The 23,625-nt window shown below is 41.9% G+C and overlaps 1 protein-coding gene across 7 annotated transcripts in view; it reads right to left on the bottom strand.

The window, feature by feature from the left end:
• Nucleotides 1–23,625, bottom strand: part of mrtfba (myocardin related transcription factor Ba) — a 262,413-nt gene that overhangs the window by 24,628 nt on the left and 214,160 nt on the right. For 4 of the 7 annotated variants that reach the window (XM_068056259.1, XM_068056256.1, XM_068056258.1 and 1 more), the window contains 6 exons: nucleotides 22,746–22,821; nucleotides 22,448–22,609; nucleotides 13,849–14,033; nucleotides 7,789–7,920; nucleotides 2,823–3,088; nucleotides 1,742–1,901 (listed from right to left, as the gene is read on the bottom strand). In XM_068056259.1, the coding sequence (XP_067912360.1) occupies nucleotides 1,742–1,901; nucleotides 2,823–3,088; nucleotides 7,789–7,920; nucleotides 13,849–14,033; nucleotides 22,448–22,609; nucleotides 22,746–22,821 (981 nt within the window). Of the gene's footprint in view, nucleotides 1–1,741; nucleotides 1,902–2,822; nucleotides 3,089–7,788; nucleotides 7,921–13,848; nucleotides 14,034–15,309; nucleotides 15,675–22,447; nucleotides 22,610–22,745; nucleotides 22,822–23,625 lie in introns of those variants that run through there. The other 3 variants (XM_068056260.1, XM_068056261.1, XM_068056263.1) reach the window with 3 other exon arrangements.

Here is a 23,625-nt window from a genome sequence, read left to right as displayed (position 1 = left end):
GAGTACTTTATATGAAATGAAATGGGAAACAGATGTCAAAATTAAAAGCACAGCTGACAAAACCACTCGGAGACAAATTTAATGTAGCTTCATTCACATTGCAGCAGTTAATCTTTGCCTTAGTGTGGTCCTCTACAAAACAGTGTAAAATAACTATCACATAAATACAGCAATTATCTGAACACACATAAATTACATCGTAGAACTCCAATCTCTCAAGGCAGACCACTGACTTCTTCATTTTAGATGTCAATGCCTAAATTCAAAATGGGCCCTATTGGTCCACTTATCCTGAAGATGCAAACGGTGCCATGTTGAAAGGGGCCTGTCTAGGCCCCCAACGCGTCTGACTGATTCAGGCAGTCAGCCCCTTTTAACATGCAAATTGAAGTCCTGCAACATACACAGGACCCTGATTGCTTGGTGACCGGCCCACTCGTTACTGATCCTTACTCCGAAGGATTGTTGTCAAAAACAGACACAGACCCCACCATCTATTTCTACTCCTCATGTCTATGTCATACTTCCTCCAGTGGCCTGACAGAGAATTAATGAAATTCAATGCACTAAACTAAATCAGTTCTTGTGGCAGTCCTGGGATCAGAATAAGCTTCTATTATGGAAAAAAATCCAAATTCTTGCTTAAATAAATGAATTGGCTGTTCCTAAGGTACTTTAAAATTATAAGCTTACTTTATATAGACACTAGCGAAAACAAAATACACAGAATTGTACTTCTCATCAGAGCATTTTAAAAGTAGGCATACATATCCTTGGCATTTAAAAAAAAACTACTGTAGAATCATACAGCACAGATGGAGGCCATTTGGCCCATCGTATTTGTACCGGCTCTTTGGTAGAGCTATCCAAGTAGTCCACTCCCCTTCCCTTCAAATTACCTTTCAAGTATTTATCCAATTCTCTTTTGAAAGTTATTATTGAATCTACTTCCACCGCCCTTTCAAGCAATGCATTCCAGATCATACTAGCTTACTGCATAAACATTTTTCATGTCACCTCTGGTTCTTTTGCCAATTACCTTAAATCTGTGTCCTCTGGTTACTGACCCTTCCTGCCACTGGAAACACTTTCTCCTTATTTACTCTATCAAAACCGTTCATGATTTGGAACATCACTGTTGAATCTCCCCTTAACCTCCTCTACTCTAAGGAGAATAACCTCAGCTTCCCCAGTTTCCCAACATAACTGAAGGCTTTCATCCCTGGTACCATTCTAGCAAATCTTCTCTGAATCCCTCCAAAGCCTTCCGAAAGTGTGGGACCCAGAATTGGCCACAATACTTCAGCTTGGGCTGAGTCATTTATGTGTGTATTCTTTGCTGTACCAGTAAATGGACAGAAGTCTCTGTTATGTCCTGAGATTGTGCTGTGAAGCCTTTGGCTTGTTGAGCTAATGATACCTGATGTGAAACCAAGAGTGCAGGTCATGGAGGAGATGATGTAATGGTCTTTTAGGCAAGTTTAAAGCGAAACCATTGCACTGAGGTGGGAAGATGAAGGAGGGAACAACCTGGAGGGTTGAACCCACCTGACTTTGATGTGAGTATCGTTTGTGGCAAAGCATCATTTGTGATCAGGGTGTTGGCCGTGAGTATAACATTTAATCGTTAATAAACTTGCCAGTATTCTCTGACTGTGTGTTTGAATCATATTCAATACGGGCACAGGACTGCAGCCTGTCTGTCTATATTATTGCAAATTCACCTGTCTCAGTCACTCACCTTCATGTCATCCAGGTTAGAGGGGAGGGTTCCCAACTTCCTGCAAGGTGTGCTGTTGTGCCGTGTGACATATGAAGATGATGGTGATAATGTTGGTGTGTAGTTAGCCAGAGTAGTGGATGTGGATATGCTACTAGTTGTCTGGTTATCATTAGATGACCTGGAAATAGAGGTACAATAACTGCTGTTAAATAATACTCTTGTTAACTCAGAGACCACTTCTGCGTCACGCAATCAACATTTGTCATACAATAATCCTGAAGCAGTTTCTTTGTTATGCTGTGCCTTCTGTATTAAATCAATGCACTTGACAATTAAATAGATAACAAGCATCTTTTTTAAAAAGGTGAATGTACATTCATTTCTATGTTTACATGTGAAAGTTAAAAAATCATGCATCGTTATGCCTACAATTGGCCTCAGGAAGGTGGTCAGCTATCAATCCGATTTCAGAATGCCATCCATCTGCTGGAAAGATTTCACATGTCGAAAACAGATAAGAAGAGGGTTGCATTTGGCGGTTATACCTTCCACAATTAGATAGCCTGCTGGCCCTATCTCACTAAACTTGTGTATATATAAAAAGTAGTCACTTGGGCAATGTACTGGAGAGTCTGTTACAGTCCATGTAACTATTCCCAGCAACAGTCTGTTGCAATCACTGTAACTATAGCCCAACAAGAATCAGTACCTTCACGAGAGAAAAGTGAAAATAGCAAAAAAGGGAGGAAAAAAACTTTCATATTAGGCTGCCAAGTATCAAAAAGTGCTTGCACTACTGGAAAAGTCATACCTACACAGCCTCTAAGAAGCTGTGTGCATTTATGTGCCAGAGTATATCATAAAAATTTTCAGTTGCAAAGAAAAAAAATCCTAAAACAAAATTTGATTTCTGCAGATTCAACTTTAGGGTGAAAGGCAGGATTTTTGTTTTTGTTTTGGCACAATGGGAAACATTGGGAGCCAAGTGTAAACTCCAAGGTGTACTGCAAAAGCCTTTGAATGTGCACCAGTTAGATATTAGAGAAACAACGCAAGACCAAAATTGTACAACACTTTCAGAGATTTGAAAGGGAACCACCTGGATTGTGCTACATACTTTGGAGGTGCAGGCAGAATGGCTGGATAGTTGTAGTGTTGTTGTTGTTGACTCAGGATCTGCAGCTGGAGGAAAAGCTGCTGCTGTTGTAGGAGCCGGGAGTAGTTTGTATCCATAGGAAGTTCAATTTTCTCATGCTTCTTGTCTGGTGGGACGTACTGGTGGTACTTCAGCTGCTTCACTCTGGGTTTTGGATCCTTGTTTTTCTTGCTCCGGTTCTTATCATTTGCACTTTTGGGTTGGCTTTGCTGGTGTAAAATTAGTGTAAAAGAGTTAAATTCCAGATTAGTGTCTGAGAATTCACAAACAAATCTTGATTTTAACTATAATATAAATTTATCACAATAGGTGTTCTCCACTTGTAGTTTACTTAGTTCTTAGCATTAGAACATACAGGGTGAAATTCCTCCCATCGATAATTTCAGTGAAAAACTTGATGTACACACAAAATGGGATTCCCTTTTTTACTGTTATTATCTTTTTCATTAAAATTCTCGACAAGAGAAATTTCACTCCCACAATGTGGTAGTAGGAAAGCTGTTCATTAAAAATATTGGTTTCCTTTTCAAGCTGAGCATTCATTTGTCACACACTCAAAAGTAGGATTCCTGCATTTAGAAAAATGCATTGAGTTTTTTTTTTTAGCTCTTCAATTATTAAAGAACAAAGAACAAAGAAAATTACAGCACAGGAACAGGCCCTTCGGCCCTCCAAGCCTACGCCGATCCAAATCCTCTATCTAAACCTGTCGCCTATTTTCTAAGGGTCTGTATCTCTTTACTTCCTGCCCATTCATGTATCTGTCTAGATACATCTTAAAAGACGCTATCGTGCCTGCGTCTACCACCTCCGCTGGCAAAGCGTTCCATGCACCCACCACCCTCTGCGTAAAGAAATTTCCACGCATATCCCCCCTAAACTTTTCCCCTTTCACTTTGAACTCGTGTCCCCTTGTAATTGAATCCCCCACTCTGGGAAAAAGCTTCTTGCTATCCAACCTGTCTATACCTCTCATGATTTTGTACACCTCAATCAGGTCCCCCCTCAACCTCCGTCTTTCTAATGAAAATAATCCTAATCTACTCAACCTCTCTTCATAGCTAGCGCCCTCCATACCAGGCAACATCCTGGTGAATCTCCTCTGCACCCTCTCCAAAGCATCCACATCCTTTTGATAATGTGGCGACCAGAACTGCACGCAGTATTCCAAATGTGGCCGAACCAAAGTCCTATACAACTGTAACATGACCTGCCAACTCTTGTACTCAATACCCCGTCCGATGAAGGAAAGCATGCCGTATGCCTTCTTGACCACTCTATTGACCTGCGTTGCCACCTTCAGGGAACAATGGACCTGAACACCCAAATCTCTCTGTACATCAATTTTCCCCAGGACTTTTCCATTTACTGTATAGTTCAATGTATTATAATATACAGTTCGATATTTGAAAATGGTTAAAGGTTTAACTTTTGAAATAGTGCAACCATATTTATCAGCTGTGTTATGATCTCCATGGAGACCACCAACAAAAAAAAAAAATCCAATCCACCAATTGCCCCCAATTTAGGAAACCAAACCAAACGAACAAGATTTCACTAACACTGAAACCAAAACCAACACAAATTAAACATGAAACAATAGACAGATCACAATCAAAATATATATTACAAATTAGACCTTAACTATTAGATACAACAGAAATGGGTCTCACTGTTTCACTGGGCAGTCTGCCCAGCATATATGGCACCAAATTACAGTCACATAGTTCTTCAAACTCTCACTTCCTCAGGTAGATTTTCAGCTTCTTTCTTCAAGGATTTAGCCGCTAATCTTCTTCCAAAAGCAGTTTCCTCTCAATCCGAACTCCATGGGTACGGTCTTCATCATAAGCTGCACTTCACTAGAACCTCCTCAGCTCTGCTCACAACAGTCCTGATGGTGTGGATATACCAGTCTTCCCTTTATCTGAGTTATTCAGTGACAACCTGTGCACTGTATGGCCAGCTAATTTAAGTAACAGAAACATCTCCTGCATTCAGTCTTCACTTTCTTCTGCTTGCCAGCGCTCCACTCCTGCCTGATCTGGGGAGGACTCTGTCTCCTTTTACCTGGTTCTAACCAGTGTCAGTTTCCCCAGAAACCTGAAGTTCTTTTTACAGCTTCCATTTCTGTTTCAGTTCTAGTTCCCTCTCAGTTAAGGTCCAAAACAAAAATCAAACTTTGCAACCATGGATTCCATCACGGCTGTGAATAGTTGAAAAAGTACAAGAACTCTACAACTATTGAGCAGGAAGTGAAGTCTGCACAGTTCTGTCATATTGGTTTAATCCTGTGCCCTTGCATTCACACTATAAGAATGAGATCACTCCTTTGGTTAGATGAGTTTTCTCTTGTATCTTTGTTGCACTATGCATGTGGGATTTGTGTCATACCATTACTAATCCTCAAAGTGCAGTATAATGCTAACAGAGCTGACCTAACCTCCAGTCTATCAACCTGAGAGAGGCTGATTCCAAGAAATGGTGTTATATCAAATTTTTCTTTGCGTCAGTATAACTGAAGCTGGCATAAACCTCACTTTTAAAATGTTTTTGTTAAATATATGCTGCCTACTGCACCATTGCTCCATTTTCTTGTGATTGAAAATAACTCACCACACAAAAAGGGAAAATAAAAGCTCCAGAACATTAGGCAGCATAAGTCACACTCCATGGAACAACTTGCATTTATATAGCACCCGTATTGTAGTACAGCATCCCAAAGTGCTTCACAAGTGTGTTAACAAAACTTGTCACTGAGCCACATAAGGAGATGATGTACAGATGCATTTGATGATGCAAATGAGGAGTCCAGGAGAGCTTGCTAGGAGCAGCACCAGGCATGCCTAAAAATGAGGTGTCAACCTGGTGAAGCTACAACACAGGACTACATGCATGCCAAACAGTGGAAGCAACGTGCAATAGACAGAGCTAACCTATCCCACAACCACTGGCTCAGATCTAAGCTTTGCAGTCCTGCCACATCCAGTAGTGAAAGGTGGTGGATAATTACACAACTAGCAGGCGGCAAAGGCTCCACAAATATCTCCATTCTCAATGATGGGGGAGCCCAGCACAACAGTGCAAAAGAAAAGGCTGAAGCATTCACAACCATCTTCAGCCAAAAGTGCAGAGTGGATGATCCATCTTGACCTCCTCCTGAGGTCCCCAGCATCATAGATGCCAGTCTTCAGCCAATCCGATTCACTCCACGTGATATCAAGAAATGGCTGAAAACACTGGATACTGCAAAGGCTATGGGCTCTGACAACATTCCGGCTGTAGTACTGAAGTTAGGTGCTGCAGAACTAGCCATGCCCCTAGCCAATCTGTTCCAGTACAGCTACAACACTGGCATCTCCCTCACAATGTGGAAAATTGTCCAGGTATGTCCTATCCACAAAAAGCAGGACAAATCTAATCTGGCCAATTACCACCCCATCAGTCTACTCTTGATTATCAGCAAAATGATGGAAGGTGTCATCGACAGTGCTATCAATCGCCACTTAAACAGCAACATCCTGCTCACTGATGCCCAGTTTGGGCTCCACCAGGAACACTCGGCTGCTGACCTCATTTGTCCAAACATGGACAAAAGAGCTGAACTCAAGAGGTGAAGTGACAGTGATTGCCCTGGATATCAAGGCAGCATTTGACCAAGTGAGGCATCAATGGGCCCTAGCCAAGCTAAAGTCAATGTGAATCTAGGGGAAAACTCTCCACTAGTTAGAGTCATACCTAGCACAAAGGAAGATGGTTCTGGTTGTTGAAGGCCATTCATCTCAGCCCCAGGACATTGCTGCAGGAGTTCTCAGGGTAGTGTCCTAGGCACAACCATCTTCAGCTGCTTCATCAATGACCTTTCCTCCAACATAAGGTCAGAAATGGGGATATTCACTGATGATTGTATGATATTCAGTACCATTCTCAACTCCTCAGATGCTGTAGAGTCTGTGTCCATATGCAGCAAGACCTGGTCAATAATCAGGCTTGGGCTGATAAGCGGCAAGTAACATGCGTGCCACACAAGTGCCAGGCAATGATGATCTCCAATAAGAGAATCTAATCATCTCCCCTCAACTGCGTTACCATCACTGAAACCCCCAGTACCAACATCCTGGGGGTTACCATTGACCAGAAACTGAACTGCAGCAGCCACATAAATACTGTGGGTACAAGAGCAGGTCAGAGGCTGGGAATTCTGCAGCGAATAACCCACCTCCCGACTCTCCAAAGCCTGTGCACCACCTACATGGCACAAGTCAGGAATGTGATGGAATACTCTCCACTTGCCTGGATGAGTGCGGCTCCAACAACACTCAGGAAGCTCAACATCATCCAGGACAAAGTCCGGTTGATTAGCAACCCATCCACCACCTTAAACACTCACTCCCTGCACCACCAGCACACAGCGGCAGCAGCGTGTACTATATACAAGATGCACTGCAGCAACTCACCATGCCTCCTTCGACAGCACCTTCCAAACCCGTGACCTCCTCCACCTAGAAGGACAAGGACAACAGACGCATGCGAGCACCACCACCTGCAAGTTCCCCTCCAAGTCACACATCACCCTGACTCGGAAACATATCGCCATTCCTTCATTGCCGCTGGATCAAAATCCTGGAACTCCCTCTCCAACAGCACTGTGGGCATACCCGCACCAGATGGACTGCAGCAATTCAAGAAGGCAGCTCACCACCACTTTCTAAAGGGCAATTAGGGATGGGCAACCAGTGACGCCCACATCCCATTAAAGAATGAAAAAAAATGGGGGGGGGGGGGGTTCTGTAATTCCTGCACAGTGCAGCAAGCACTCAACATTCCCAACTTGTATCCCAACACAAATGAAGCTGGTACTATTCTAGCAGAGACAATATAAGGGTTTGAGCCTGCCAAAGAGACTTACCTTAATTAGGGTTGGAGCAGGTTTAGTTGAGACAGCTGTACTTGTGGACAGTGTGGTACTTACTGAACGTATACCCTGCTGATCAGGTAGAGGGGCAGGTTTGAGGAAGTCAGGCATTGGCTGTGGGTGGTACTAGAAAAATAAAGTGGGAAAACCAGGTCAGATTCAGCAATATGTGAAAGGAAGAAGAAAATCTGTATTATCCAAGGGCACTGTGTACCAATTAAAAATTACTCCAGGTAGTACTAAAGAAATGGGAAGTTAGAGTTATCTTTCAAACTGCCATAAAGTCATTATGGAAAAGGAGCCTTTTTCTATATGATAAAATAAAGTCACCCTCAATATACATAGATTCAGCAGCATGTGCAACGATGATGCTTTTGATGAATTAAAATTTACACCTTAAAGTATGCATTTTCTGTAATTTGAATTGACACCAGTTCAAGTCACTCCCTGTTTACTCGTTCTTTTGTTCTTCAAAAATAACATTTTTAAATCACCACATTCCATTTCATCTCCCATGGAGCAAACATTTAAATTTTTTTAAAAAGAGATTGATGAGATACAATTTTATGCATTTCTAAAGCCTTCACGTCAAATGAACCTTTCTCCCTAATGAAAATGTTTTACAAACATACGTGTACAATATTGTATTGTTTTAAATTTAAAATTATTTTAAATACTGCTGGACATTCCATGATGTCCCAGGATCCGTCTTCCCCAGACTGAAAACATACTTGTAAAAAAATTGGTTTTGGAACAAACCCAGTCGCATTCTTTTCCATCCTAACTTAAATTGGATGGCTGAAAGTGAGGCTGGTAAGTTGATCAAATGATTTGTAAAGTCAATTTAGTTCATCAATTAAATCCAGCAAAATATTCAATAGTATAAAGAATTCCTGAAACAAGTCATCGAGCATTCAGAACTGATAAGTAACTGTGCACTAAGCTACAGTACCCAAACCCCTCATTTATAACATGAGAGTTTGCAAAGCCACAAAATAATGTTTTATTAGTAACAACTAATAATATTTAAATTTTTAACTTGTCTGGAAGCCTCTACCCTCTCCCCGTGTGCTTTGGCCTCTTCAGGCTACACACTGACTGGAAATGGCAGGTCAGGCAAGCAATTGGCTCCTAAGCCTTTGGCAGCACTGCTCAAAGTGAATCATTGGGAGCTACATGAGAGTTGTTAAGGGAAAATCCAGCTTCTTATTCTCCTGTGCTTGTGGGACTATCCAAGATTAGGAACACAGTGGATCAAACCTGCATCTCACCACTTTGTGGCACTGCATGCTGGTGTTCTGTTGTAATTACAATCATTGCCCATACATAGAATCTGCAATTTAGTTAGGCACAGTCACAGGATATCACACTTGAATATCCCCCATGATGGTTAATGACATTAGAAACATGTTTTCCACCCTTGTTAACATATGATCATGCAGGTCTGCGCAATTTATCAAGATGCCTTCACCATTGTAAACCTCGGTCGAAACTTAGATTTTACATTTTGGCATTGTAGGTATAATAGCCCTCCAACTAAGAATCCATTACGTTGGAAGTAGCAGATTGACTGCTGAGGGAATAAAACTAGCTCATATTAATGGACAAAAAGTGCAGATCTCTTGTGCTGCAGCTGCCAACTGCACCTACCATTCCTAACAAAAGACTAAAATCATTATGGCATCAGGCGCCCGCACCACCACGGACTTGGCATGTGGAGAGACTGAATTCAAATACTAATACAAAACAGATGATAGTTCATCAGGCAAAGCAACCACTTCTAAGACCTTAAGATCTCTTTTAATCAAAGCTACAATTCAGAAACCTATGGTTTTACATAACTGGTCACAGAATTTACAGCAGCTGTCAATTACATGCAGAATCTAATGGGTTTGTTATTTCCCAGCAAATCTGGCAACTTTTCACAGTTTAAAGCACCTTTTCAATGATCATTATATCTTACTACACATCACTTAAGACAATTTAAAGAAATATATTCTGCGATGGAAAAACTACTCATAAGTTACAAAAATTCCTCCACTGGGAGCAATTCTGCACTGTGTTAATTCTGCTGGTGTTCTGAATTTGGCTCGTCTACAATAAAGGTTAGATTTCAGTGCACTGGAAGGAGAGCTAGATCAAGAATTTTTTGGCATGGTGTGCAATAAAAATGTTAGTGGCCTCTCTACAACCCTGCACAAATACCCAGCCCAATACATTAAAGCACAAAGGCGTAATAAAATGCATGAAGTAGGAGGCCTATAGAATGTTCACATACTGCATTAATAATAAAGCAAATCATATCACAATAAATCAAAGTGATCCAGCAGCTGTCTACATTATGGTGACTTTTACCAGGGTTCCTATATTTGGCTGGGGTCCTTGGGCGCAGGTCACACTGTGCATTAATCCACCCCTAACTGATAATAACAAGTGCACAAGAGGGTTTCTACACGCACATTTGCTCAAAAATCAGAATAATAAGGTTAAAGCTATAGTTGGTTTTCTGTTTTTGCAATTCTCCTGAATGAGCTGTGGCCTGGGAAGGGGGTGAGCTTTAAAAGCCCATGGAATGCACTGGTCTTACACAAGAGAAAGCTACAAAAGACTTTTATATCATACAGTTTAAGGGCCTTTGTGGACAATGATTCGGATTTTGCAGTTGTATTGGCAGTGAAACTGTCAGCGCTCACTGTCATTACTCCGCAAAATTGACAGCAACCTCTGGTGTTTGTACATGCGCAGTTAAATGTGGAAATCCAGATGTCCCTATCAGTGATCCTCCACAGGGTGTGCTGTTTCAGTCTTTGCAGATATAATCAGTACAGAAATCAGTGACTTGACATGGACTTCAACTTCTTAGGCCCTATTCTCAATGTAAAAAACACTGAAAATGTTATGCCTTGTTGAATGAGGTGTAACTGAGTTTTTAAACAGCGTACTAAGTCACAATTACTGTTGAACAACCTTGCTAGCCCTGAAAAACTTTAGAAGTCCAGAGTGTCATTCTCTCCATTTGATGATAAAAATTCCATAGATTTTTAAATTAATAAAAATTATTTTTTTTAAGATTATATTCCATCTTTTACCTTAATCTTACATACATGTCCCAATCTTTTATTTCATACTCTGCAAAATGATTAAAAAGCGAATGATAATCAGTGCTTTTTACTTCATGATTTGCTATCTATAAGAGTTCTTCAATCTGATTGGCTGCTTAGCCTGCTTGATGATTTCATTTTCCCGGATGCCAGAGGATCTCCTATAGCTGGTGCCAGAATGATACTAACATCATAATAGGGGAAATTAATGCCATAGGGCTCACTAGATCTTTCTTTGAGGTTAGTAGTGAGTGCCGTCCGTTTGCCGCTGACCACAAAATCCAGACCCATGTTGTCAATCACTCACAAGCAACAAGGACAATTACACAAAATGGTCATCTATTATATCGAGTGAGCATGTTCATGCAAAGGAATACAATTTGCCTGCTACACGTGATGGCCATTATAAATATCATTATGTTGGAAGTGTCAGGGCCTAATCTCCCCTCTCTCTGGCTACTGTTCTCAGGTATCTACTTGACTGCTGAGGTCATGTAGCTGGCAAGAAGCGACAAGACCACGATCATCTCCAGTGCTGGGAGCAGCACCAGCAAGTAAGGCAGCCAAGAATGTACCTAATGACCAAAGGTTCTTTTCAGAGCCACGCATTGCATCAGTGAAAGGGCTGTTTTTTGTCGGCAAAGAGGTTGCCAACTTCAGTTTATTAAGCAGTTTGCCTTGTGGTCTCCATTGAGCTTACTGCTGTGTTTCAGCTCCCTCCTATCATTTCTGCATTTCCCTTTATCCACATCCAGTATGTCCCTGTTAGTGGGTCCCCTCGCATTTCAGGATTCTTCCTGTCCCATAGACACTGCCGTGATATTGGGTCGGGGCAACTTCATAACCCCAAAGCAATCGCCGGCTCTCACGCAAGTGGATCAGGAGCAGAAGCAGTACTGACCCCTCCCACTGTTTTAAACTTCTATTGGGATTGATTTCAATTTCTCCTCCCTCTTGTGTTTCTGTTGTCAAAAGATCAGATTAGGAGAGATTTAAGAACAGTTAGAAAGATCCCACCAATTTTAGTGTAAAGAGCAAATTTAGGGGATTAGAATAATTGATTACCAAGGTGTGAACTAGTGAGTAAACACAGCTGTTCATGAACGAAGTAAACAGCACTTAAGACACTATAACTGGCAACTCTGAAATTGACAATAGGTAAGTGAATAATGGTTATTGTTTTTTAGCTGATACAAGCGACTGCCCGGTTTAAACATCAATGTTTTAAGTGAAGAGTATATTAAAAACAGTTGTGCGCTGGCAACATTTGAAAAGGTTTTGCACCTGCAGACACCATGAGCTAATGTTATGTGACAACATTACAAGATGGGCCTCTTTATAGGAAAGATTTGAAATACATTTTTGGAATCAGGCAGAATGGAGGCGGGGGGGAAGGTTTAAAAGGGTTTGCTTAAAAAAAACTAGAACCGTGTGAAAAAAAATATACAAGTGGTTTGAACTGGTAAAAGGATGATCAAAATAATTTTAGGAATGTTCTGAAAGCTAATGGCAGCCATCTGCTGCATCAGAAATGACAGTAATATAAACTATGCAAGAAAAGAAGCTGTGGGAGTTTAGGGTCAATGATGGGCAAACTGCTCTAAATCTTGTTGCATACAGGGAATAAAGAAATTGAACATCAAAAGTATTAAAACTCTATGCCACCCATCCCAGGCACAAACTGGGAACTAGAACCCTCGCTGAGGCATTAACTACCAATCACCAGCAGCAGCTTCAAGGACTTTGATCTGCCTCCCAAAACTGCTTTTCTCCTTCAGCAGTGAACATCATGAACCCATTGACTGATTGCAGTGGTCCCTGCAGCATTGCATGGGGGCAGATGGAACTGCAATGAGATGCGCTGGGCTGTCATCCAGCTTGTAAGCAATTGATCGCACATTGTCTGCATCGCGAGCATCAGCTTACATCCTGACAGCATACAATTCTATTTGCATCTGCAACAGAGTCCTTTCATGTTAATTAACAGAAAAATTAACCTTCTCCAGTTTGTAAACAGAGTGGCTCATTTCCACTTTAAAACTTAAGCTATTTTCATATTGCTGATGGTGACACCCGTCATCAGCCAGGGCTCATGCAGCTGAAGGTAATATATACCAGGAGTTACAGGACCAGACCTCGGCCTCCTACACCATTCCAATGAAGCTCAATGTAAGTTTAAGGAACAGCACTACATCTTTTGATTAGGAACTTTACAGTCTTACAGAAGTCAACACTGAGTTCAATAATTTCAGATCATAACCGCTGCCCCCATTTTTTCGGATGACAGCTATTGGTGTTGATTTTGCTATTCCCACTTATACCTCCTCCAGACCCATCTTTCTATTTTTCCTTGTCCTATTACCATCTCCTAGTGCCTTGTACCACCACCCCCTTTGTCATTTAATCCCTCCTGCCTTGCATCCTATCACAGATCATTCTTTTGGTCTTTCACCCCATCCTCCTTCGTATTTACTTAAAACCGGTTACATCTTTAATTTTTACCAATTCTGATGAAATGTCATTGACCTGAAACGTTAACTCTGTTTCTACCTCCACAGATGATGTCTGACCTGGTGAGTATTTCCAGTATTTATTTAATTTCAGTATTCCAGCATCTGCAGCATTTTGCTTTTGTTTTTGCGTCACTAAAACCAGCAACTGCTTTATCAGGAATTTGCTGCCTTCAGTCTTAGCAAACCTCAGAAATGTCACACTTTTCAGTCGCATACAAGACCAAGACATCAGGTGCCTACCAGCATGGGTCATAGCATAATATAAGTGCAGCTTCTGTGAAGAGAAAGCCACCTCTATTTTAACTGTAGTTGTTTTAAAAAGTAATAATGTAAAATAAGGACAGTAATTCCCTATTGGTACATTGTGGTCTTTACGTTCACACTGCCAACCTATTTTCCCAATTCCCAACTGGGAGATAATTCACTTTCAGAGCACTCACCTGAATAATGGTGTTTGGTACAGGTGAGGATGAGGAGGATGATGACTCAGTCACTTTGGATTCCCCTGGAGAAGGAGTTGAGCTTTGTGACTCCTGGCTCCCTGGCTGCTCTGGAGACAAGGCATCACTGCTATCATCATCAAATGAGAATGTGTCTAAGGTTTTGGGGTAATGGACTTGGCCAACTGCAAGGAGAAGTATATGTCAGTACAGTGTTCACGTAACATGCTTTTCGAAATGGATCTGAGAAACCAGAAAATGCTTTTCATTTTATTAGGACTTTTTTTTTTCTTAAAAAAACATGCCAGTGCAGAAACACTGAACTGAACTTTATTAGCGCGCCGTACATTGTGGCGGCATGCTTTGAAGTTGGCGGCCTGCCTGCACCGTGCGGCTGCCGCAGAGCCCTTGTGATATTACATGCAGGGGCTCATTTAAAGGGAGGGGGCGGAGTGACCGCCCCCGATGACGTAGAGGGGGCGGCCACCGCATCCCCAGCAACAGCGTCTTATTTTTAAAGGGCTTCAAGCCCTTCATGAGAGATTTAAATATTTAAAGGTGCCAGTTTGATAAATACTTCAACAAAAATTTAGTTTAACTTTGAATCCCCTCTCCCACCGAGTAGTCAATACATAAATTGACCTATCGCTCCCCAAAAAACACTTTTTGAAATTCCGAACTTGCCCCCCCTGAACTTCAGCACCTTTGACCCTCAACCCCTTCCCACCATCCCCACAACCAACAGGAATAGCTTTCCCTGCTACCCCCCCCCCACCTTGATAATTTGACTCCTCCCCCTCCCCACCAGTGTCTTGCCTCAGAACTCCTTATGGAGTTCCCGAAGGTGTGCGAGTTGCAACAAGGGGCCATAATATCGGCGTGGGACGGCCAGCGGCAGCAGGTAAGTTCATTTGCATGCTTATTACCCTCATTTACATATTTTAATGAAGGCCCGCTGCCGAGCGGCAGGGCGGCCACTCCAAGGCCTTGCTGCCGCTAATATCCAGCGGGACCTTCTAGGTGCTATGGGTTGCGGCGGACCACTTCCGCTAGCATTTTACGGCCCTCCCCACCACAATGTCGAGGGGCTGGTAAAAATCCAGCCCACTATCTCAAAATTGACAGTAGTGTTTCAAAAGCTAACGATTTAACTCCGCTTCTGTTATCTTTCTCCTCTTGTCATTGCATCAGCCTAGCAAAAATCTCTTCCCAAATCACATCCAACCGGCTACTAAATGGTGCATGTTATGTTTTCCAAAAAGAAAATACTATCAGAGTGCCTTGACAGCCTCAGGAGCAGACACCATCTGACCAGATCTATGGTGGGTTTATCATTTCAGGCAGGACAGCAACAGGCTTTCACAGCCAGTTTCAGGTGTTAATTGTATATTAATTGTATTTAATCATATGCAGGTGATGAACATTAATTGGGCATACACTTGCGTTCCTATATTTATTCACCAATGCTTTCTGGAATGTAACATCGGGACCGTACGAGAGGTGAAACATTTGTCAGAGTTCCCATTCCTGATTGCTATCCAGTGACCCCTACTGGATGTGTGCACGTGTGGATCTCCCTTGAGAACAAGATGCTGTGATGCTCTTCTATGGATGAACAAAATTTTAATATTTACTGCTTAGTTACACTGATTGACACTTGAATATGGCCACTTTGATGAGATTGCTGAGAGGTGCAGGCATCTGAGGAACCATACCCCAGCATGAGTCATCGCCTTCAAGAGTGGATGGGGGGGTGGAATAGGGGACAATTGGGACAAAAAATTAGCAGTCAACTTTGGTAGCAACAGGAAATACTGAGTAGTCTGTCTCAAGACTGAATGAACTTCAGAACTTTAAGATTTGGGATAAACACAATCAATCAATCTACTACTTAAATAATAAATTCTGCACAATTTTAGTAAAATGCACCCAAACTAACTATCATTCTGTTAGAAAAATCCTATGTGTTTACTTAGCTTAACCAGAATTTATCATAGCTATTTTACATGGGGTCAAGAACTTAGTGTGATGTTTGAATCACATGTAACCATTCCAAATTTAACTAACAATATAACTACACACATAACTACATTTGAGCACGTTTTGCCAGCTGCCATATAGAATGGATTGAAATAGCTCTTTGTAACCATTTTCGATGAGCAGTGAAGTTATATTAAGTTCAAAATCAAGTCAATACATTTTGCACATATAACATGCATGTATTTACTCAACAATGGTTTCCCATTTTCAAAGAGTTTCACAGTTTATTTTAAACACACTGGCTGGAATCTTCTGCACTTTAAATATTTTTGGGCATCAGTACCATTTCTGGGTCCCAACCCCACTCATTTCAGCAGTGCGCCTGTCAGCAATATCTAATGGAAGGTGATCAATTAGCAGGCTGCCTCCGCATTTGCTGTCCAATTAGGGATGGCAGGAGGATGCAGATGGCAGGAGGGCTAATCAGGAGCCAAAATGTGAGGGAGGCCAGCAGTCTTTGCTGTAGCTGCAGCAGGAATGCAGTTACTGTGACTGGGGCACAAAAGGGAGATGAGGCTGATGGGATTGGAAAGCATTTTGTTAACCCAAACACTCTCAGTAGCAGCAGTCTCCTGGCAGTCTTGTGCCTACCACTGACTGCAGGCTTCCCTGCCAGGTCTGAGGTTCGATCGGGGGTGGGGGTGCTCAATCAGGGAAGGGATTGAATCGGTTGGGAGCGGTGGGATGGGGTCTTGATCAGAGCCTCCTCAGGCAGGCACCTGGGTAAATGTGAAGGCACTTAGCTCCTGAATCCACCAAGTCCTCACCTCGAGGAAGCTGCCGGGTTCCCCATGGCTGGGAAACTCAGCCAGAAACACTTAAAGGTCAAAAGCTGCACGAAAATGAGGCTCACAGCCTTGTTATCATATTTAAAGCTGCAACCCACCTCATTGGATCAGTTAAAGCCGGAAATAGAGGGTTGGAGGTGGGTTTGGGTCGGGAAGCAGATTTTTCTGACTTTAATGCCCCCTCCCCCACCCGATCCAAACCCACTCTTTTTTCAGTCAAAACTCCCTCCAACATTTCAGTTAAAATTACATGAAATCTGAATTGGGGGCGGGGGGGCGGGGGTCAGCCATATATACCATTAAATGGCTGTTCATCTGTTTAATGGGTTCTTATTGAAACTACCAACTTTACCATTTCCATATTGAGCAGGACATTATCATCAAGGACAGTGTTCCAGAAACCAACTGTGTGTGATTAACTTTTCAGCATTATGTACTGTCCTGGATGAATGGCAAATGACAAGGAGCAGCCCCTCTCTGCTTTTAGGTTATTTCTGGTCAGAAGTTTCACTTTATAATTAGTAACATGACTGTAGGAAAGTTTTTCCACCAGTATGTCAGCAGAGTTGTCTTTATTTATATATTGCAGCTGACCCACATTGATTGCTGTCACAAACCCTGTAAATTGAACATTGAAAAAAGCATCCAATTACACAGCACTGATGGCCAACAGTACTGGTATTCTTCGTAGACAATGGGCATATGTAGCCAAAAATTACTTGGGGTCTAAATGACATAATAAACCTTTTCAGCACATCCAACCAGAATAGCCATGTCAATTCATCTCTAATTAAATATACTACAATCAGCCAAGCACACCAGGCACTGATATTTTGCTTCCTTCACATAGTGATATGAATTTTAAGAATTAAGCATACGTATGTTAACAAGCCTAGAAGGCACAAAGCCAATAATTAACAAGGTTACAACAAACTGTAATTACACCAATATCACTTACATAAGTTGTTGATTCTTTTTCAGAGTTACTCATCATAAACATTCCCTAACAACCACATCTTTTCCTCAGTCTATCTACCAAAATTAAAACACAAATTCATGTTTTTTATGTGTAGATGAGCAAATGGCATTTTTTGCAGAGGGCTTGTTATTTTCCACTGAGTGTGCACACCATTTACCCAGTCTTTTTTCTACCCATTGTGGAAATGACCCATAAAGACACAGAAGGTTCAAGGGTTTGATCGAGTCATACAGCACAGAAACAGGCCCTTAGGCCCATCGTGTCTGTGCCAGCCATCAAGCACTTACCTATTCTAATCCCATTTTCCTGCACCTGGCTCGTAGCCTTGTATGCTATGGCATTTCAAGTGCTCATCTAAATACCTCATAAATATTGTGCGGGTTCCTGCCTCTACCACCTCTTCAAGCACTGTGTTCCAGATTCCAACCACCCTCTGGGTGAAAATGTTTTTCCTCAAATCCCCTTTAAACCTCCTGCAACTTACCTTAAATCTATGCCCCCTGGTTATTGACACCTCCACTCAGGGAAAAAGTTTCTTCCTATCTAATCTATCAATACCCCTCATAATCTTGTATACCTCAATCATGTTCCCCCTCCCCCCCCAACCCCTCAGCCTCCTCTGCTCTAAGGAAAACAATCCTACCCTTTTCAGTCTCTCTTCATAGCTGAAACGCTCCAGCCCAGGCAACATCCTGGTGAATCTCCTCTGCACCGTCTCCAGTGCAATCACATCCTTCCTATAGTCTGGTGCCCAGAACTGCACACAGTACTCCAGCTGTGGCCTAACTAGCGTTTTATACAGCTCCATCCATAACCTCCCTGCTCTTATATTCTATGCCTCGGCTAATAAAGGCAAGTATCCCATATGCTTTCCTAACCACCTTATCTACCTGTGCTGCTGCCTTCAGTGATCGATGGACTAGTACACCAAGGTCCCTCTGACCTTCTGTACTTCCTAGGGTCCTACCATCCATTGTAGATTCCCTTGCCTTGTTAGTCCCCCCAAAATGCATCACCTCACACTTCTCAGGATTAAATTCCATTTGCCACTACTCCGCCCATCTTACCAGCCCATCTATATCTCCCTGTAATCTAAGGCTTTCCTCCTCACTATTTATGACACCACCAATTTTCGTGTCATCTGTGAACTTACTCATCATACCTCCTATATTCACATCTAAATCATTAATGTACACTACAAACAGCAAGGGTCCCAGCACCAATCCCCGCGGTACACCACTGGTCACAGGCTTCCACTCGCAGAAACAACCCTCGACCATTACCCTCTGCCTCCTGCCACTGAGCCAATTTTAGATCCAATTTGCCCTGATTCCCATGGGCTCTTACCTTCTTAAACAATCTTCCATGCGGGACCTTATCAAAAGCCTTACTGAAGTCCATATGGACTACATCAACTGCTTTACCCTCATCTACACATCTGGTCACCTCCTCGAAAAATTCAATCAACTTAGTTAGACATGATCTCCCCCTGACAAAGTCATGCTGATTATCCCTGATTAATCCCTGCCTCTCCAAGTGGAGATTAATCCTGTCCCTCAGAATTTTTTCCAATAGTTTCCCAACCACTGATGTTAGACTCACCGGCCTGTAATTACCTGGTTTATACTTGCTACCCTTCTTGAATAATGGCACCACATTCACTGTCCTCCAATCCTCTGGTACCTCTCCTGTGGCCAGAGAGGATTTGAAAATTTATGTCAGAGCCCCTGCTATCTCCTCCCTTGCCTCACATAACAGCCTGGGATACATCTCAACTGGGCCTGGGGATTTATCCACTTTTAAGCCTGCTAAAACAGCTAATACTTCCTCCCTTTCAATGCTAATATTTTCAAGTATATCACAATGCCCCTCCCTGATCTCTATACCTACTTTGTCCTTCTCCATAGCAAACACAGATGAAAAGTAATCATTTAAAACCTCTCCTATATCCTCCAGCTCCACACACAGATTGCCACTTTGGTCCCTAATGGGCCCTACTCTTACCCTGCTTATCCTCTTACCCTTAATATACTTATAAAATGCCTTAGGATTTTCCTTCATCTTGCCCGCCAGTGTTTTTTCATGTCCCCTCTTCGCTCTCCTAATTACTTTTTTTTTTTTTTAAGTACCCCCCCTACACTTTCTATACTCCTCTTGGGCCTCCGCTGTTTTCAGCGCTCTGAATCTGCCTTACGCCTTCTTTTTTCTCCCCCCTGATCCAATCCTCTATATCCCTTGACATCCAGGGTTCCCTGGACCTGTTGGTCCTACCCTTCACCTTAACAGGTACATGTTGGCTCTGTACTCTCATTATTTCCTCTTTGAATGACTCCCACTGATTTCTGTGTGTAGAGCCGGCTGATCTCAGTTGGAACAGCAACAAGTCCTATAATTAGCCTCAGCAACAGGGTTGATGAAAAAAAATTAATGAGTATCCTGATCTTGATTACAATCCAATGATCTCTTCCGGAAAATAAATGTATGCATGGGTGTCTAACGAGGACAGAATTGAGCTTAGTTTTACAGCTTTCACAGGCAGCACGCAGTCCTGTATAGGCCCAAATGTGTAGAAAAGCTACTTATCTGAGCCAGAATGCATCTGTATCCATAGAAACAAGCCGCTATATGAATCTGCTCTTTCAGGAAAAAAAGAGAAAATTGGCGGAAGGAGGAGAATATGCAATTCAAAAATAGGATAAAGTATTTCAAGTGCGAAATATTTAAAGTAAATGGTAAGTCCTTTACTGCTATTTAACCTCACCTCATAATTTTACATTTGACTTCAAAAACACAGGTTTTTAAAATCAGGCCTCTTGTTCTTCTATGACCTTCTCCTACCAACCTTATTGGAATCAATATCATAGAATTCAGTATCATAGACCATAATATTTGCAACACTGAAACAGGCTATTCAGCATACATATGCCAGCACTATACTTGATCTGTCTACCCTAAACCCATTTCCTTGCTCTTTCCTAAGCCTTTTTATTCTTCTTTTTCAGACATAACTTTTAAAAGTTATAGCCCTCTGCCCCAGTAATGTTAAAGTATGCTTTGTTTCAATAACCCTCTGTATCCAAAAATGTTTGAAACTCCGACATTTTGGACATTTTTTCATGTTAAAGGTGTTAGATAACTGCTAGCTGTGAAAGAAAAAAAGACAGAAAGAATCTTATTGATAGCAATAGTCATCGATAATCCTCAATCTCTGCCTCCTTATCAAAATAAAAATAACATTCTGGTGCATTGCTTCTCCTTTTTTGAATAGGAGTGTAACATTTCCCTCCCTCCAGTCTTTTGGCACAATTTCTATTTCCAAACATTTTTGGAAAATTATGGTTTTTGGAAAACTATGTTTCCCCAACCACTGGGATGGATACCATCTGGGCCTGGTAATATGTCTGCACTGAGTCCAATTAACTTTTTTGTTTTCTTCTGAATGTTTATTTGCAATTGGAACTATTCCACATCCTTCTCAAGAACCCCTAAAGTGCCAAGAGTCGCTTTCTGCTGTGAGAACAGAGGCAAATGCTTATAAAACATCCTACTCATTCCTTCATTCACAAGAACAAGATAGGCATTTGAAAAATCTCTCCCCTTTTGCCTACAAATATTTGTTTAGCACCATCTACCATAGGATCGTTAATGTTGCAAACCACTCTAAATTGCCTATAAGTCTCATCCTTGATTTCTTTGCCACTATTTGGTGCTCTTTAATGTACTCTACTCCGCCACCTCTGGTTCAAACTGCAGATCGAAGATCGGATATCAATGGACCTAATCTGCATACTTAAATCAGGACCTTTCTTTTTCCTACAGCTGTCTTGCTCACCTGCTGAAATGAGCAGGTTAACACGGGGACACACTGGGAGGGAAGACATATCAGTGGGGGTAACCGACCCACATCAGGTTTCTGCCAGGTGGTGGGGGGGGGGGGGGTGAAGGGTGGGAGTTAAAATCAGGGCCCAAGTTTCTGTCAAGGCTATATAATCATGTCTCTCCATTCTAATAAGTGCTTCTAGTTCCTTGGCTATTTCTGCAGCTTTAAACATTTGCACACAACTTTAATCCATGCATATTCTTCAATTTACCTTTCCCTTTTATTATCTCCTTTACTGTTCTTCTCCTTAATCTCTCTCCTATCTGCCCTAGAGTACATCACTCCAGACACCCCCCCCTTGCACTTACTATTTTACACTATTAATCTTTGTCGTCAGCTGTGGGTCAGTTGCTAGCACTGTTGCCTCCGAGTCAGAAGGCCATAGGTTCAAGCTCTATTCCAGGGACTTGAGCACAAAATGCAGGCTGACATTCTAGTGCAGGGCTGAAGGGGTGTTGCATTGTCAAGAGGGCTGTCTTTCAGAAGCGAGGTCCCATCTGCCCTCTCAAATGGATGTTAAAGATCCCATGGCAGTATTTTGAAGATGAACAGGGTAGTTCTCCACTGTGTCCTGGCCACTATTTATCCCTCAACTAACTCCATTAAAACAGGTTATGCAGTCATTATTACATTGCTGTCTGTGGGAGCTTGCTGTGTGCAAATTGGCTACCATATTTCCTACATTGCAACAGTGACTGCACTTCATAAAGTACTTAATTGCCAGTAAAGCACTTTGGAATGCTCTGACGTTATGAAAAGTACTATATAAATTCAAGTCTTTCTTTTTGTTCTTTCTTTCATTACACGTATTTTTAACCTTTCCCCTCATAACAAAGATTTGCTCCTATTCCTCCTCTACATCAGTCCCAGTAAGCCAAAGTTAAGCAAAATTTGGAATAAATTGCTACTTGCCTTTAATTGCTTCCTTTAAACTGGAATCTACAGGAAGAATGTTCTTTTCCACAAGTTCCATAGGACCTGGTCTCTGAGCGATCTTTTCATTTAGATCGTCTGCCAGTCTGGCTCTCTTTAGCTTCATCTGAGTGGCCTGAAGCGAAGGCTCTGCCAAGGTCTCTGCAGATTTCATGCCAATATTTAATGGGAAGAAATTTGCAACACTAAGTATGTTGTTTCCAGAAATGCTTCATAGATTATGTAATTATAAACTTGGTAAGATTATTTTCATAGGAGAGTTCAGATATTTTCTTACCTTCTAATATGTGCATTCTGACCAGTTCAGACCTTTCTGGCCTACTTCGTATTTTGTGTTTCAGATAATCCTCAGTCTGAAAGAATATAAACTTGTAAGTTTTATTTTAAGTTTTGGTTAGATGCTTCTATTTTTCTGTAATAGGAAAAGTGCTGATTTTTTTTGTAATAATGAGAGATGACACTTCCAACAAGCTCACACCCCTCCTGATAATGTTATTCAGTAACTATTCAGGAATTGGTTTACTTGCAGAAAGGTCAGCTGTGTCAATCTTCCTGATGGAAACAGAGCGGATAGCTTGTTGGGAAGACTATATTCAATTTGCAGCTTCAGGTCCTAGGACTGATCATCTCTGAACCTCACCCAGCTCTTGACATAGCCATAATTTTCTTTTTGGGAAGCACAAGAGGAGAAACTGGCACAGATTTAGACGTGAATATAGGAGGTATGATCAGTAAAGTTGCAGATGACACGTAAGTTGGTGGTGTCGTAATTAGTGAGGAGGAAAGCCTTAGATTACGGGACGATATAGATGGGCTGGTTAGATGGACGGAGCACTGGCAAATGGAATTTAATCCTGAGAAGTGTGAGGTGATGCATTTTGGGAGGACTAACAAGGCAAGGGAATATACAATGGATGGTAGGACCCTAGGAGGTACAGAGGGACCTTGGACCTTGGTGTACTTGTCCATAGATCACTGAAGGCAGCAGCACAGGTAGATAAGGTAGTTAGGAAGGCATATGGGATACTTGCCTTTATTAGCCGAGGCATAGAATATAAGGGCAGGGAGGTTATGATGGAGCTGTATAAAATGCTAGTTAGGCCACAGCTGGAGTACTGTGTACAGTTCTGGGCACCACACTATAGGAAGGATGTGAT

This window comes from Heterodontus francisci, chromosome 24 (genome assembly GCF_036365525.1).
Source record: "Heterodontus francisci isolate sHetFra1 chromosome 24, sHetFra1.hap1, whole genome shotgun sequence".
In the NCBI taxonomy this organism is placed as follows: domain Eukaryota; kingdom Metazoa; phylum Chordata; class Chondrichthyes; order Heterodontiformes; family Heterodontidae; genus Heterodontus; species Heterodontus francisci.
Note: the sequence above shows the minus strand (reverse complement) of the source record. Positions and strands in the feature narration are given on the sequence as shown.